Source organism: Silene latifolia, chromosome Y (assembly GCF_048544455.1).
Source record: "Silene latifolia isolate original U9 population chromosome Y, ASM4854445v1, whole genome shotgun sequence".
Lineage (NCBI taxonomy): Eukaryota > Viridiplantae > Streptophyta > Magnoliopsida > Caryophyllales > Caryophyllaceae > Silene > Silene latifolia.
The window spans coordinates 434753498-434768824 of record NC_133538.1 but is presented as its reverse complement, the minus strand read 5'-3'; the positions used below and the strand labels follow the sequence as shown (position 1 = coordinate 434768824).

Here is a 15327-nt window from a genome sequence, read left to right as displayed (position 1 = left end):
TGTATGGCTGAGGCGTGTACAGTTCACATGCCCTTGGCGCTTTGACGCCTTTTTTCAACCCTGCTAATTTTTGCTCAACCCAAAGACCCAACCCTCTTGTGGAATACACACTACAATGCATTATTGTATGACTTTCACTTCAAGTTTCCTGGTCAGCCACATAAAGTAAAACAACTCACAGCACGGTCTATTGAACAATATTTAGGAGCGATGGCCAAGACGATTGAAGCATTTGGACTAGACCATCTAGATACGTCCAGCGACCATGAAATGCAGAAGACAGGAGATATTATTGATACGTTAGACGCACCAATCCCCGAGAAATGTAGACAATGTAGGGATCTCTTGAATTCCGCTCAGAAAGAGGTATTTGACACAATTATGGAACATGTAAATACTTCCAAACCCGGTGCGTTCTTTGTCGACGGTCCAAATGGGACTGGGAAGACTTTCTTATACAACGCGCTTTATGCGGAAGTCCGCTTGGTCGGGCAAATTGTACTGCCAACAGCCACATTAGGTATTGCAGCATCTAACATACCCTCCGGCCGAACAACTCACTCGCGTTTTAAAATTCCTCTAGATACCGACATTTCTCTTGCATGTGATGCACCCAGGCAAGGTAGCCTGGCGGCACTTATTCAAGCTGCTCACTTGATAATATGGGTTGAAGCCTCTATGGCAAAAAGGCAGAATGTTGAATCCCTAGATTTACTTCTCATGGATCTCTGTGACCCTGACCAACTTTTTGGAGGTAAGGTTGTAGTCTTTGGAGGGGACTTTCGCCAAACTATGCCAGTTTTGCCACGCAAGTCACAGAAAGAGGTTGTAGAAGGCAGTATGGTGAGTTCTCATATCTGGCCAAAGTTAATCAAATTCATGTTATCTGAAAACATCCAAGCAAAGTGTGACGCAGAGTTTGCAAATTTCTTACTTGCACTTAGCAACAGAGAGCTTCAGACCAAAGAATCCGAATTTATAACACTGTCAGAAGGGATTGTTAAAGCCCCATCAGGCAATGAACAGGACCCTATAGGGGACTTGTGCTATGTTAAATTCCCGGAACTAGCACGTCGTACATTTGATCCTGATATCTTTACAACCAGAGCATTACTTATCCTATTAAACGACGATGTGGATGCTATTAACAATGTTTTGATTGAAAAATTCCCTGGAAAGCCTATTTGCTACAAAAGCCACAATTCAATGTTAGATGATAACTGTGCAATTTATCTGGCAGAGTTCATCAACAAATTGAACCCAGGTGGGATGAGCCCTCATGAACCCATTCTGAAAGAGAACTGTCCTGTTATACTGATGCGGAACCTCAAGCCATCATTTGTCCTGTGCAATGGGACACGCCTTATCTGCAATAGATTCCTTCCAAACTCAACAGAATGTGCTATTATGTCTGGCAATCACAAAGGAGAACACATATTCATGCCACGAATCAAACTTTAACCAGCTCCGTCAGCAAATTACCCTTTCCAGTTTCAGAGAAACCAACTTCTATTAAAACTCAGCTTTGGAATGACCATCAATAAATGTCAAGGTAAAACACTGAGTCAGGTCATTGTGTACCTACCAAGGCCGTGCTTTGCCTATGGCCAGCTATATGTCGCATTATCTAGGGACTGGAAAACCAGTCAAGTTACTATGATAGCAACCTGAGGACCTCCTGATGGTGTGCCTACTAATTTCGTCAAAAATCTCGTGTCTTATGACGTACTAAGGTCCTGTTCTTTCTGACTTATTTTCAGCTCATTTCAGTTCAGCTCAGTTCTATTCAGTTCAGCTCAGTTCTATTCAGCTCAGCTCTATTAAGTTCAGCTCAGCTCAGTTCAGTTCAGCTCGGCTCTATTCAGTTCCGGTCAGCTCAGCTCCATTCAGTTCAACTCCACTAAATTCAAGCCATTTCAATTTTACACATCTTAAACTTAATAGTTTTTATTAATATTTTTAATATTATTTATTTATTTATTTATTATAATTATAATTATTTTATTGTTATTATTTTATTGTTATTATTATTATCATTAATTTATTATTAATTAATGATCCTCATTATTGCTATCATTTTGAACATTATAGTTATTAAAATCAATAATATTCATATTAATAAAATTAATAATATTACTAATATTATTATTAATATGAATATGAATATGAATATGAATATGAATATTAATTATTAATAATATTATTAATAACATTGTTAATTTTAATATTATTATTATTAATACTTAATTGTTTTTTCATATACGAACTTTAATCTTTCACATACACTTTTTCATAAACGTTCTAGTTTGTACCTTTTTCACCTAAAACTGAACCAAATGGACTCTTGAATCAATATTTATCCCTAAAACTTAATTTAATTGCTCAAATGATTTAAAACTTACAAGATGGATTCTAATTTGTCAAATAATAAATTAATTTACTTGTTTATCAATTATTAATATTATTTGTTGACTTTTAATTAATCAATCAAATTTTATTTGTTGGTTAAAGATGAAATTAGAGCCGCCTGTCGATTTTTGTTTATCTAATTAATAAAATTAGAATTGTTGTTGCTTCGTGGTGGCTACCTAATCACTTAAATCAGGATGATATATGGCTAGACTTTGAATAACATTCTAGCAATCGGTGCTCTATTATTTCACCTAATAAAATTGATGGTGTATTGTGGTTCATGGTGGCTACTTAGTTAATCGCTCAAATTAGTATAATTACTAGTATTAATCTTAATTTAGTAATCTTCTTCTTCTTCTTCTTCTTCTTCTTCTTCTTCTTCTTCTTATAGTAGTAGTAGTAGTAGTAGTAGTAGTAGTAGTCGTAGTAGTAGTAGTTGTAATAATAATAATAATAATAATAATAATAATAATAATAATAATAATAATAAAATTATTATATAATAATAATTTTATTATTATTATTATTATTATTATTATTATTATTATTATTATTATTATTATTATTATTGTTGTTGTTGTTGTTATTATTATTACTATTTGTTTTTTTTTATAAAAACGCAGACTATTATTATTATTATTATTTTATTATTATTATTATTATTATTATTATATTTAGTATTAGTATTAATATTAATAATATTAATATTACTTCAGTTCAAGTCAGCTCCAATCAGCTCAGTTCAGCTCAGCTCTAATCAGTTCAATTCAGCTCAGCTCCATTCAGTTCAATTCAGCTCAGCTCAGCTCCATTGATTCAGTCAGCTCGATTGATTCAGCTCAGCTCCATTGATTGATTGATTGATTCGATTTGATTGATTCGGCTCCATTGATTGACTTCCATTGATTAATTTTAAAAATTCAGAAAAAGTCGAAGAAGAACATGGCCTAACTCTTACGAGAATCATTTGAAGACGATGCCAAAAAAAGGTATGTAACAGTTGCTTACATAACCTTTTTAAAATAAATTGCGCATGTGATTAAAAAGTTATGTTTGCCACTTGTCTTTGCTTCTGCAGGGATTTTTAAGCTATTTGGACTCAATCCAAAATGTTACAACTAATGTCTAGGTGCGTATGCCAGCAAAATTCCCCAGTGAACCCCAGAGGAATTTATACCTCACTGGGACACTGTACCTTTTGAAAGCATGAGGCAATTCCTAAGTGTTCACCTGGAATTTTACGCTGTTTTGGTTTGTTCATGGGACCTATAACTATGTTCTTTATGTATCACCAGAATGTTATTATGTATGGTTCAACGGCTAACCGTGTAATGTCAAACCAAATGCATTGTTTTGTAGTATTTTCTTGCGTTCCAACTCCATAGCCGTGACCAGCCCGGCACCGTTTAATAAAGTGAACGAAATTGAGAAGGTAACTTGCCCCCCCTATACCCACACGTATCCCAAATCCACCTATCTATGGGGGTGAGAAGGTAGCGCGCTTTGTTGACCCCTAAAAGAAAAGCAAATCAAGGGCATCCTAACTAATCGACGGTAAAACTTCCAAGTATTGGGACCCACTGCTTAAACGCCTTAGGATAACACAAATTCTCATTATAGACGGACATTATCCGTCTATACGTATAGACGGATACCATTTCTCCTCACAAAAAACTCATTTGCCATAAAATGGGATGTACATGTGGGGTACCCCACCTTGTCCCCCCTACCCATTTTATTAGAGGTCTTTACCCGTCTATATACCCACCCGTCTATACCAAGACATATTGTTAGGATAATTACACCATCAACGTCGGTTGTACAGCTGCCCAACGCGAGCATTCATAGGTAATTACGGTTACGGCCGTACAATCATCACAAACGGTCACTAATAAATGACAAATTAAGATCACACAAAATGATGACTACGGAATTTTTTATTCGACTTTTGTTGCAACTTGTGTCCCACTATATTTTTTTTTTACACCTAATTAGTTTAACTGATGTTGCTATATATTTCCTCATATTAATACTAATCTGACGTAAGATAAAGGCCATGCGTCAAAAGAGGAGATACAAAGAAGTTTTTGCTTAAATGGGGTTGAAACCCAAACTATTTAACAAAATAGGGCGGGTTTCAAACTATTTACCGAAAATGGGTCCACGTCATCATTTCTTAATTTTTCTTTTTTTTTTTCTGAAAATTAGAACTAGTCGCTGTCCCGGACAGCGACATGTTGCTCATATTCGGGTTCTTGAGAAGCTACCTTTGCCGTCTCCGTTCTCCTTACTCCGACCACCAAATGATGAGATACGACTACCATTATCTTGTTCTCACTTCCCTTATTGTATTCACATTGTTGGTTGAGTTATTAGATCCATGGTTTGCGCAAAAAAACGACCCGTATTATCGCCGTTCACTAACAATTTCGCTTTCGCAACAATCCACAAATATGAGAACTATGCAGAAAATTGGCCTCCTATAGAAAATGTTTAACCACAGATCATTTCAGACAAATTATCTAAGTATTGCTTGTATCATTTACTTCATTGCTCAACTTTCGACGAAAGTTTCCGAAGAAATGAATCCCTCTCATCAATCCCGCATCATAGACATTGATGGTACTACTCCTACCAATGAAGACTTTCGAAACACATTATTGTTACCCGCAAATTCATTCTCCATTGAGCCACAAACTCTAACTGATATGATAATGGAGAAAACCTTGAATCATTGACTTGTCATGGTGGTGGTAACTTCAGTTCAGGCAAAGCAGACAAATGTCATTGCTGGGAAATTGCTCACCAAACTAATCAGCTCCGATCAATGTCATTGCTCAAAATATCTAGATTGGTTTTCTTCATTATATGGTAAATCAATAGTGAGCATAAAATATTCAGCCATTTCGGTTTTGGTTTCGCAGCTATCCTTTTACAAGAGTTATTAATTTAATACGTATAATTGGTTTCGCAGCGGATTTGTTATTGAACGGCGATATTGCGGGTCATTTTTTGCGCAACCCATGGAGGTAATAACTTAAGAAATGATGTGAATACAACAAGGGAAGTGATAAGAAGAGAATGGTAGTCGTATTTCATCATTTGGTAGTCGGAGTAAGGAGAACGGAGACGGCGAAGGCAGCTTGTCAAGAACCTGAATATGAGCAACATGTCGCTGTCCTGGACAGCGAGTAGTTCTAATTTTCAAAAAAAAAAAAAAAAATTAGGAAATGATGACGTGGACCCATTTTTGGTAAATAGTTTGAAAGCCGCCCTATTTTGTTAAATAGTTTGGATTTCAACCCCATTTAAGCAAAAACTTCAGATACAAAAGTGGGATAGGTAATCTTATCTTATTCAAAATATCACTTTTTTACAATTAGTACCAATTCATAGGTAAAGATATTTACTAGAACATTCGCGCTTTAACAAATGTGATAAAGACAATTCTGTAATATGTAATTAAAAGGTCAAAAAATAAGCTAAAACGTAAAAAAAAACTAGAACATCACTTACAACCACATGTATTAAACAATTCTACCTAAACCCCTTAATTCTAGGCCACTCACACAACTCTGAACTATTCACAACTGAAAAATCATTCTTTGAGCACACTGAAAAATCCCTGCGAGCTCTACACGTTTTAAAATAGCAAATACAATTCAACGGAAGTTCATAATTCTTGTTGAGTTTATGGATTCAAGTACCTAAGAGGGGGAGGGGGTGAATTAGGTACTCTTTTAAAAATTTTAACTTCAACTTTATTGGATTAAAGTAAGTTAAGTGAACAAAAGAGATTAGAGGATACTTTGAATAATATTGAAAGATTGAACAAGTATCACGATGAATGTTTGCTGAAGTATGAAAGCAACAATCGTTCTGACTGTATCTATTTGTCTCAGTTTGTGGAGTATAACTGCAGACCAAATGCGACAGTATGATGAACTGTTACTTCTAAGGTTCAAGCAAAGCAAAGCAAAACAAACAAAGTAAATTGCAGCGGAAATAAAGTAAAAACAATGAACACAAGATTTTTGAATTGGTTCGGCAAATACTCAAGTGCCTACGTCCAATCTACCTTTTTATTACTTTCCTTTAGTGATCTACTCCAACAACTAAAAGACCCTTGTAATAAAAGACGCCAACCTACTCCGGTTGCAAAGCTAGTACAAGAACTACTCCGTTCTTATGACAAGCTAACTCGCAATCTACTCCGATTGCCAAGAGTTAAAGGACTACTCCGTCCTAGAACTCAACAACTCACAACCTACTCCGGTTGCCAACTCACAACCTACTCCGGTTGTCAAGAGTTAAAGACTACTCCGTCCTAAACTCTACTAACACACTTAGAATGTTATAGGATCAAGTTTCCACTAACACATTCTTAACAAAGAATAGAGGTGGACAACTTTTACAAGATCAACAATTCTTAAGCAAGAGAGTTTAGTATAGAAAAGCAACTGTGATAGCCACATTGTAGAAATCGAAGACACTTGAAGACTTTTAAAGGATTTTGCAAACAAACACGATTTTTAAGCTTTAAAAATAATTTGCAAAGTTGGAAGAATTAATTCAGAAAAGTCTTAGGTTTTATGAGGAGGATGGCACGTCTTATATAGAGGAGGTGAGTGAAGGGGTTGTTAGGGTTTTGAAGGGTCAAAGACCTCACATGTGAAGGGCAATAGCAACCACCCAAAACTTGCACCAAAAAGGCCTCTTTTGCAAAGGTAAGAATAGGGAAAGATGGTTTGAAAAATAACCTTAAAAGCTCATGCAAATTCTGAAAACAAAGAGAGAAAAGACAAGTCACATGATGACAAGTTGACACTAAAATGGCAAAAAGCATTCTTTGTTTTCTTAAAGACTCAAAGGATTGAATTTGCATAAAGAGGAAACATTTTGAAATAATTCAAACCACTCTTTAATGAATACCATCTCCTTAATAAAAATCTGATTTTTTATCTTTGAAAATAAAAGTCACGTGAAAGCTTTTGAAAGATAAAAAGGGGTCTTCAAGTTTTTACGAGTTGTGGCATAATCCAAACAGCTGTTTGCGTGTGAAAGCAACAGTCGTCTGGACTGTTTCTATTACTCTAATATACTCTACTTTCTTGCTTGTACATTAGATGACACATGACTTATTACAATGGGATTAATAACAACTTCAACACTTCTTAATCCATGCTTGATATGATCATATATCCTGAAAAGGTAAACTAAGATAACACAAATCAAATGGGCATGTTATCATCAACATAAGGAACCCAACAAATTCCCCCTTTGATGATGACAAGCCCCAAACGAATGTATAAGCAATGTAAACACCTTAATTCAAGATTTTAAGCAAGCAAGATCAAATGATAGAGAAGGGACAATATTACCTTATCTAAGGCAAAAGCTAGAATCAAACTACCATGACAATTTTACATTGCCCCAAAACAAGATTCAAGACTAAGAAGGTTAGACAAGACATTAGTTAATCAATATGCAAAGAGATTAAGAGCATGAGTTTACCTTTTCCCCCTCTTGACATCATCAAACGGATAGGGATGTCAAAAGCATTAGAGTGCAGATAATTCACAAGAAAACACAAAAAGACACATGTAATCGTGACAAGGTAACAAAGTCAACATAAACATACGGATTAAACATAAGTTAACCATAGTTCACCATCGCTAAATAAAGTTTAGCATACACCACCAAGCATTAAAATAACAAGTAAAGAAAAATAGTCTTAGAAGGGCACAACAAGGTGGGACAAAAGATGTAAGGCAAAAGACAAGTGTGATTATGGGCAAATTTAGGGTGCGGAAGTTTGGTCATCATTTTGGAGGATAATGAAGAGGATTGAAAAAGGTGGAGGTTTGACAATGAAGGGCCGAGTCACAGTCATCTCAACTGTTGCATTGGATTTTGTTATATTGAGACCACCAAGGTATGCATCGATATACCTTCTCAACATATGATGAAAGAGCATCAACTTCTCATATTTTCCTTAGTACACGACATGTGATGGGGGAACATCAACTTCTTATATGTTGCTCTCATTTCATGAAAATTCTTGACAAATTTGATCTTGACCTTTGAGCATAGCAACAGTGGCATACACTGTGACTTCCTTTCAATTTCTTCCAAATTTTTGCTTTCCTTCTTTTCTCAAGACCGTCGCATTTTTCAATTTCATCTATCTCGTTTCCAATAATCACTTTGACATTTCACATATTGCCTTCCGTTTTTTTTTTTTTTTTTTTTTTTTTTTTTTTTTTTCAACCAACTTCAATTTTCAATTTCATCTATCTCCGTTTTTCTAACCAACTTCCCGATCATCTCTTGATGCATATGTAGAACATGTAGTTGTTTGGTTCTTTGTTTCACATAGACCTTTGCGACGATGAAGTAGCTTTCTCCTTTCTTTTGTTAGCTTTCTTTGCCGGAATCGGATCTAACTCAGTAGACTTAGTCGGATCCTCATTCAAATCAATTGGAGTTTCTTCAATTTCATCGACATTCACCGTAACCGTTTCAGAGGAAGAGCTTGGGACAACAGTACTTTTCTTCCGACCTCTACCATTCACCGTAATCAATTGGAGTTGTTGTTGGTGGGTCAGATGTGATGGGTGGTGAGGTCATTCTTGTGGGTTTGATGGGTATTGTTGTGTTAAGGGATGTTTTTACCATGGTGGGTTAGGGTAGGCGATATGGTAAGTGTAGGGAGATGAAGAGATGAATGGATTTGGAGATGAAAGGTTAGTGGATTAGGATGTTTGGGACGGGTAGGCATAGGTTTTGGGTTGAGGTAGTTAATGGCCCATTAAATGTGGTAAGTGAGGTGGTTGGCCCAACTAGACAAATTTAATCACTCGAAATAAAAACGCAAGGTAGCATATAATAAACGTAAATTTAGATATGAGGTTGAGTGATTACCGACTCACAAATACGGTGTCAATTTTTGGTCTAAACATGATTTCAATGCACTTAGAACACTTAATAACATATATCCAAATTTAATTTAATCAATTAAGGAAATTTGTAGAACTCATACTAACAATCACAAGCTATTAATTAACCCAATTTCTAGCCTAAATTTCTCAAAATGTTCTCTTGCAAGTGGCTTAGTGAAAATATCGGCAATTTGATTCTCGGTTTTGCAAAAGATAAGTTTAATATGTCCTTTTTCCACATGATCTCGAATAAAATGGTGACGAATATCAATATGTTTGGTTTTAGAGTGTTGAATAGGATTTTTGGAAATATTTATTGCACTCGTATTATCACACATTAAAGGAATGGAGTCAAAAATAATACCAAAATCCAAGAGTTGTTGTTTTACCCAAAGGAGTTGAGAACAACAATGTGCCGCGCTAACGTACTCACTTTCGGCCGTAGAAAGAGCTACCGTGTTTTGTTTCTTTGAGATCCAAGAAGTCAAGCAAGGACCCAAGAACGTTGCAATTCTGGAGGTACTCTTTCTATCCACCGTGCACCCCGCATAGTCCGCATCCAAAAAGCCTATAAGATCAAAAGGACAATGTAAAGGGTACCATAAGTAAAGATTTTGTGTTCCAATCAAATACCGAATAATTCGTTTAACGGCTTTGAAATGTGATTCTTTCGGATTTGCTTGGAACCTAGCACATAAACAAACACTAAAGAGAATGTCGGGACGACTTGCGGTCAAGTAAAGAAGTGAGCCTATCATACCTCTATACACCTTATCACTAACATTCTTACCGAGTTCATCTTTGTCCAATTTGGACCCGGCTACCATAGGTGTATCATGAGGCTTACCATTAGTTATCCCAAATTTCTTAAGCATTTCCTTAATATACTTTTGTTGATGGATCATGATTCCATCCTTTGATTGCTTAATTTGGAGCCCAAGGAAGAATCCTAGCTCACCCATCATGCTCATTTCAAACTCCGATTTCATTAGTTCCGAAAAATATAAGTAAAGGAGTTCATTTGTTGCACCAAATATAATGTCATCAACATATACTTGTACAACCAACAGTTCACTGGACTGTTGCTTCAAGAACAATGTTTTGTCAACGGAGCCTCTTTTAAAACCATTTTCAATAAGAAATTTAGACAATCTATCATACCAACATCTTGGTGCTTGTTTTAAACCATAAAGAGCTTTGTCTAATTTGAAAACATGGTTAGGCAAGTCATTGTTCTCAAATCCCGGTGGTTGCTCTACAAAGACATCTTCTTCCAAATATCCATTTAAGAAAGCGGTTTTGACATCCATTTGGAAGAGTTTAATGCCTTTGTGAGCCGCAAAAGCTATAAGCAATCGTATGGCCTCAAGTCTAGCTACCGGTGCATAGGTTTCATCGTAATCAATACCCTCTTGTTGGTTATAACCTTGCACCACTAGTCTAGCCTTGTTCCTTACGATTTCTCCCGAGTCATCAAGCTTGTTGCGAAAGACCCACCTAGTACCAATGACGGTACGATTAGGCGGTCTAGGGACTAAGTGCCATACCTCATTCCTTTTGAATTGATTGAGCTCTTCTTGCATGGCAAGCAACCAATCCACATCAGTCAAGGCGACTGTTACATTTGAAGGTTCAATTTGAGAAAGGAACGCATTGTGGGCACAATACTCATTGAGATGAGCGAGATTGTTGAGGGATGATCTTGTTCGAATTCCCGAGTTGAGATCACTTGTGAGATTAGTGAGTGGATGAGAGCTTTGATGTTTCCACTTCTTTGGAACAATAGTTTCTTGTTCCCCCTCACCGCATCATCCGTGGATGTTTTTATTGGCCTGGAAGGTTCTTCATCCTCTTTGTTTTGGTTTTCTTGATTGGAGGCAGAAGCAACAGTCGTTGGGTCTGTTGCTTCCAGAGAAGAATCAGTAGCAGAGGTGCTACGTGTTCCCCCTGAATTGCTGATCTCCTTTGAAGGTGACAGTCTCTCTGTCTGTTGCAATTCAGTGCTGGAAGCTTCTTCATCCTCGAATACAAAGTCCTTTCGAACAAGACCAATCTCAAACTCATCATCCTCATCCTCATCATCATCATCCATGTTTTGTACCTGTCCAAGCACACTAGATTCATCAAAAATGACATGGATGCTTTCTTCAATTAACAAGGTTCGTTTATTGTAAACTTTAAAGGCCTTGCTATGATCGGAGTACCCAATAAATACTCCTTCATCACTACGTGGATCGAACTTACCCAAATTGTTTTTACCATTGTTGTGAACAAAACATTTGCTTCCAAAACATCTAAAATATGAAATGTTGGGTTTTCTTCCACGTAACGATTCATAGGGAGTTTTATTTAATATACTCCTTATCATGACACGATTATGAATGTAGCAAGCGGTATTTACCGCTTCGGCCCAAAAGTTCTTAGGCAACTTACTAGTTAATAACATTGTTCTAGCCATTCCTTCAAGGGTTCTATTCATCCTTTCCACCACACCATTTTGTTGTGGGGTTCTAGGAGCCGAGAAGTTATGGTCTATACCATTGTCATCACAATAAGCACCAAATGATGAGTTTTCGAATTCGGTTCCATGATCGGTTCTCATTGAAACAAGTTTTAAACCAAGTTTATTTTGAATCTTTCTTAACCAAATTAGAAACTCATCAAATGTCTCATCCTTAGAGCTTAGGAAGAGTGCCCAAACGAACCTAGAGTAATCATCAACAATGACACACACATAACGACTACCACCTCTACTTCTAGTTCTCATTGGTCCACACAAGTCGATATGTAAAAGTTGCAACGGTTGAGATGTACTCATAATTCTTTTGGATTTAAAGGAACTTTTAACATGTTTTCCTCTAGCACATTCATCACATACTTTATCAATGTCAAATTTTATATTAGGAATGCCTTCAACTAAGTCAAGTCTTTTAAGGGTATTAAGAGTTTTTGTACTAACATGACCAAACCTTTTATGCCATAACCAAGGATCATTGTTCATTACACTCATGCAAGACATGGTGTGACCGGATAAAGAGTTCAAATTAGTTAAGTACACATCTTTGACACGTCTTCCTTCGAGTATTAGTTCATTAGTAGTGGCATCAAAAATTCGACACATATTGGCACGAAATTCAACAAAATTACCCTTGTCACAAAGTTGAGAGATGCTAAGGAGATTATGCTTCAAACCTTTGACAAGCCGCACATTGTCGACACAAAGTAAGGATGACTTACCAACTTTTCCAATACCAATTACTTCACCTTTCTTGTTGTCACCAAACCTTACCGTGCCACCATCATATGCTTTAAGTGAGAGGAATTGGCTTCTATCACCCGTCATGTGACGAGAGCATCCACTATCCAAGTACCAATTGCGGCCGCCTCTCACCAAGCCCTACACAAGATTAGTTTTTGAGTTTAGGAACCCAAATGAATTTGGGTCCCTTTTTGTGATCAACATAACTTGTGGTGTCTTTCTTAATGTTCATTTCATTTAAAGCTTTGGTGTTCTTGTCAATGTCATCAAATCGTTTTGTACATGCATTAAAAACATGACCATTGTCACCACAATAATTGCAAATGATGTATTCGGGAAGACCTACATACTTCCTTCCTCTAAAATCGTTTTTAGGCTTCTGGATGCAACAGTCAGTCTGACCGTTCCATTTGAAGCCCAAACCCGCAACTTTATCACATTTCTCGGTTTGATTCGTGAGGAAGTTTAACACGGTTTGACTTTCTTCCCATTTTTCAGTGATATTCTTAGCATTAACAAGTTCATTGGTCAAGTCATGGACACGTGAGAGGAGATGCAAATTCTTTTCTTTTTCTCTCTTGAGTTCATCATCGTTATCACTTTCTATTGACAATCTTTTCTCAACAATGAAGTCATGGGTGTGGTTATTGAGTTTAGACACGAGATATATGATTTTTTCTTTGGACTCTTCATACTTAGACGTCATCTTGTCAAGTCTTTGGTTTAGATCAACGATTTCATCGGATCTAAGATGAGGAGAAGAGCTAGAAGTGCTACATTCGGGCATACCCTTTTGAAAGAAGGTAAGCCTATCATGGAGATCTTCTATTTCATTCTTGAGACAAACAACCTCACTCTTAAGACACTCGTTTTCATTTTCCAACCATTCACTCTTTCTTTTAAACTTGTCTAAATCGTGGTCAGAAGCAACAGTCTTAGACACTGTTTCTTTTAAGTCTACAACTTCAACTACAAGGTCATAGATCTCATTTTCAAGATCATCTTTGTCCTTCAAAAGATCATCACGTTCCTTGGTTAGAGAGGAAACTTGCATCACCAAGGTAGTGTTGACATTTTCAAGGTCAGAGACATCCGTGGGGGTCAACCTAAGACGCTCAAGTTCTTTAGTCAAATGTTTGTTTAACTTGTTGACTCTTTTGACCTTCATTATATGCCTCAGATGTGACGGTTGACGTGATCTGTTGCTTTTAGTTCATTTTTCAGATTAAAGTTCTCTTGAGCAATTTCCTCAATCTCATTTTGCATTATATCAAGCTTATCATTTTGAGACCGACATTTATCAAGAAGATGATCAAGAAGCTTACATACTTTCTCTTTGGAGTAAGTTCTAGCCTTGGCCTTTAGATGATTTACCTCGTTGTCGGAATCGGAGTCGGAATCGTCGGGGTTAGCCATGAGGCATCTTAAGTGTTCAAGTTTTGAGGTTTTTGAGACTTTTTCTTTACCATGATTTGCAAGACACATTTTAGCCTCAAGTTCCTCCTCGATGAGTTCCTCATCTTCCTCGGAGTCGGACATTCCCCAAATAGCACTCATGACTCTATGTTTATAGTCCTTTTTAACCTTTTCTCTTCTTTCCTTAGATTTGATTTCTTCCCACTTGGGACATTCTTTAATTTGATGAGTTTTATCACCACATTTAAAGCATCCCACGGTGGAGGTAGGTCGTTTCTTAGGAAAGCGTTTTTTCGAGTAATTATTAGTGAACCTATTGTTACCTTGTCCATTGACCAACCCGGCTAAGTTCCTTGTGAACATAGCAAACTCGTCTTCCTCCTCATCTTCTTCATCACTTGGAGAAGATGTGAGGGCGAGACTCTTTCCCTTTGATGACTCACTAGAATGCTTATCGAGGTTAAACTCGTGAGCCATTAGTGATCCCATTAGTTCATGAAGAGATAGGGTTGACAAGTCTTTAGCTTCCTCTATGGCGGTGACTTTAGGTTGCCATTTAGGAGTTAGACTACGAAGGATTTTTCGAATGATGTCCTCGGACTCGAAATTCCTTCCTAGACTTTGAAGCTCATTAATAATACAAGAAAAACGAGAAGAGAAACTATTTAAAGACTCGTCCTTTGACATTCTAAACATTTCATATTGTTGCATGAGAAGGTCAATACGGTGTTTTCTTATTTGGGACGTCCCTTCATATGCAAGTACAAGGGAATCCCAAATAGATTTTGCCGTAGGACACCCGGAGATTCGACTAACTTCCCCCTCACCAACACAACGTTGAAGAATCGACATTGCTTTGGAATTCTTTTCGGCAAGCTTGAAGTCGTTCTCATTGTAATTTCTTTCCTCTTTTGTCTTGGTGAAACCGTTAAGAATATCGGTTTCCTCAATGACAAGAGGTCCATTTTGGATGATGTTCCAACATTGATAATCGATACTTTTGATGTAATGTTCCATTTTGAGTTTCCACCATCCAAAATTCGAACCGGTAAAGACCGGGATCTTGGAGTGTTTCTCGGAATCCATTACCCACGAATCAAACTCTAAGGGGATTAGCCTCTATCAAGAGCACGAGGCTCTGATACCAATTGTTGAGTTTATGGATTCAAGTACCTAAGAGGGGGAGGGGGTGAATTAGGTACTCTTTTAAAAATTTTAACTTCAACTTTATTGGATTAAAGTAAGTTAAGTGAACAAAAGAGATTAGAGGATACTTTGAATAATATTGAAAGATTGAAC

The 15327-nt window shown here is 36.8% G+C and overlaps 1 protein-coding gene across 1 annotated transcript; it reads left to right on the top strand.

Moving 5' to 3' along the window:
* The first annotated feature begins 210 nt into the window (after positions 1-210).
* On the top strand, positions 211-1461 carry LOC141632606 (uncharacterized). The gene has a single exon (XM_074445137.1). It carries the CDS (start codon positions 211-213, stop codon positions 1459-1461), a length of 1251 nt encoding a protein of 416 aa, XP_074301238.1.
* Positions 1462-15327: the final 13866 nt, after the last annotated feature.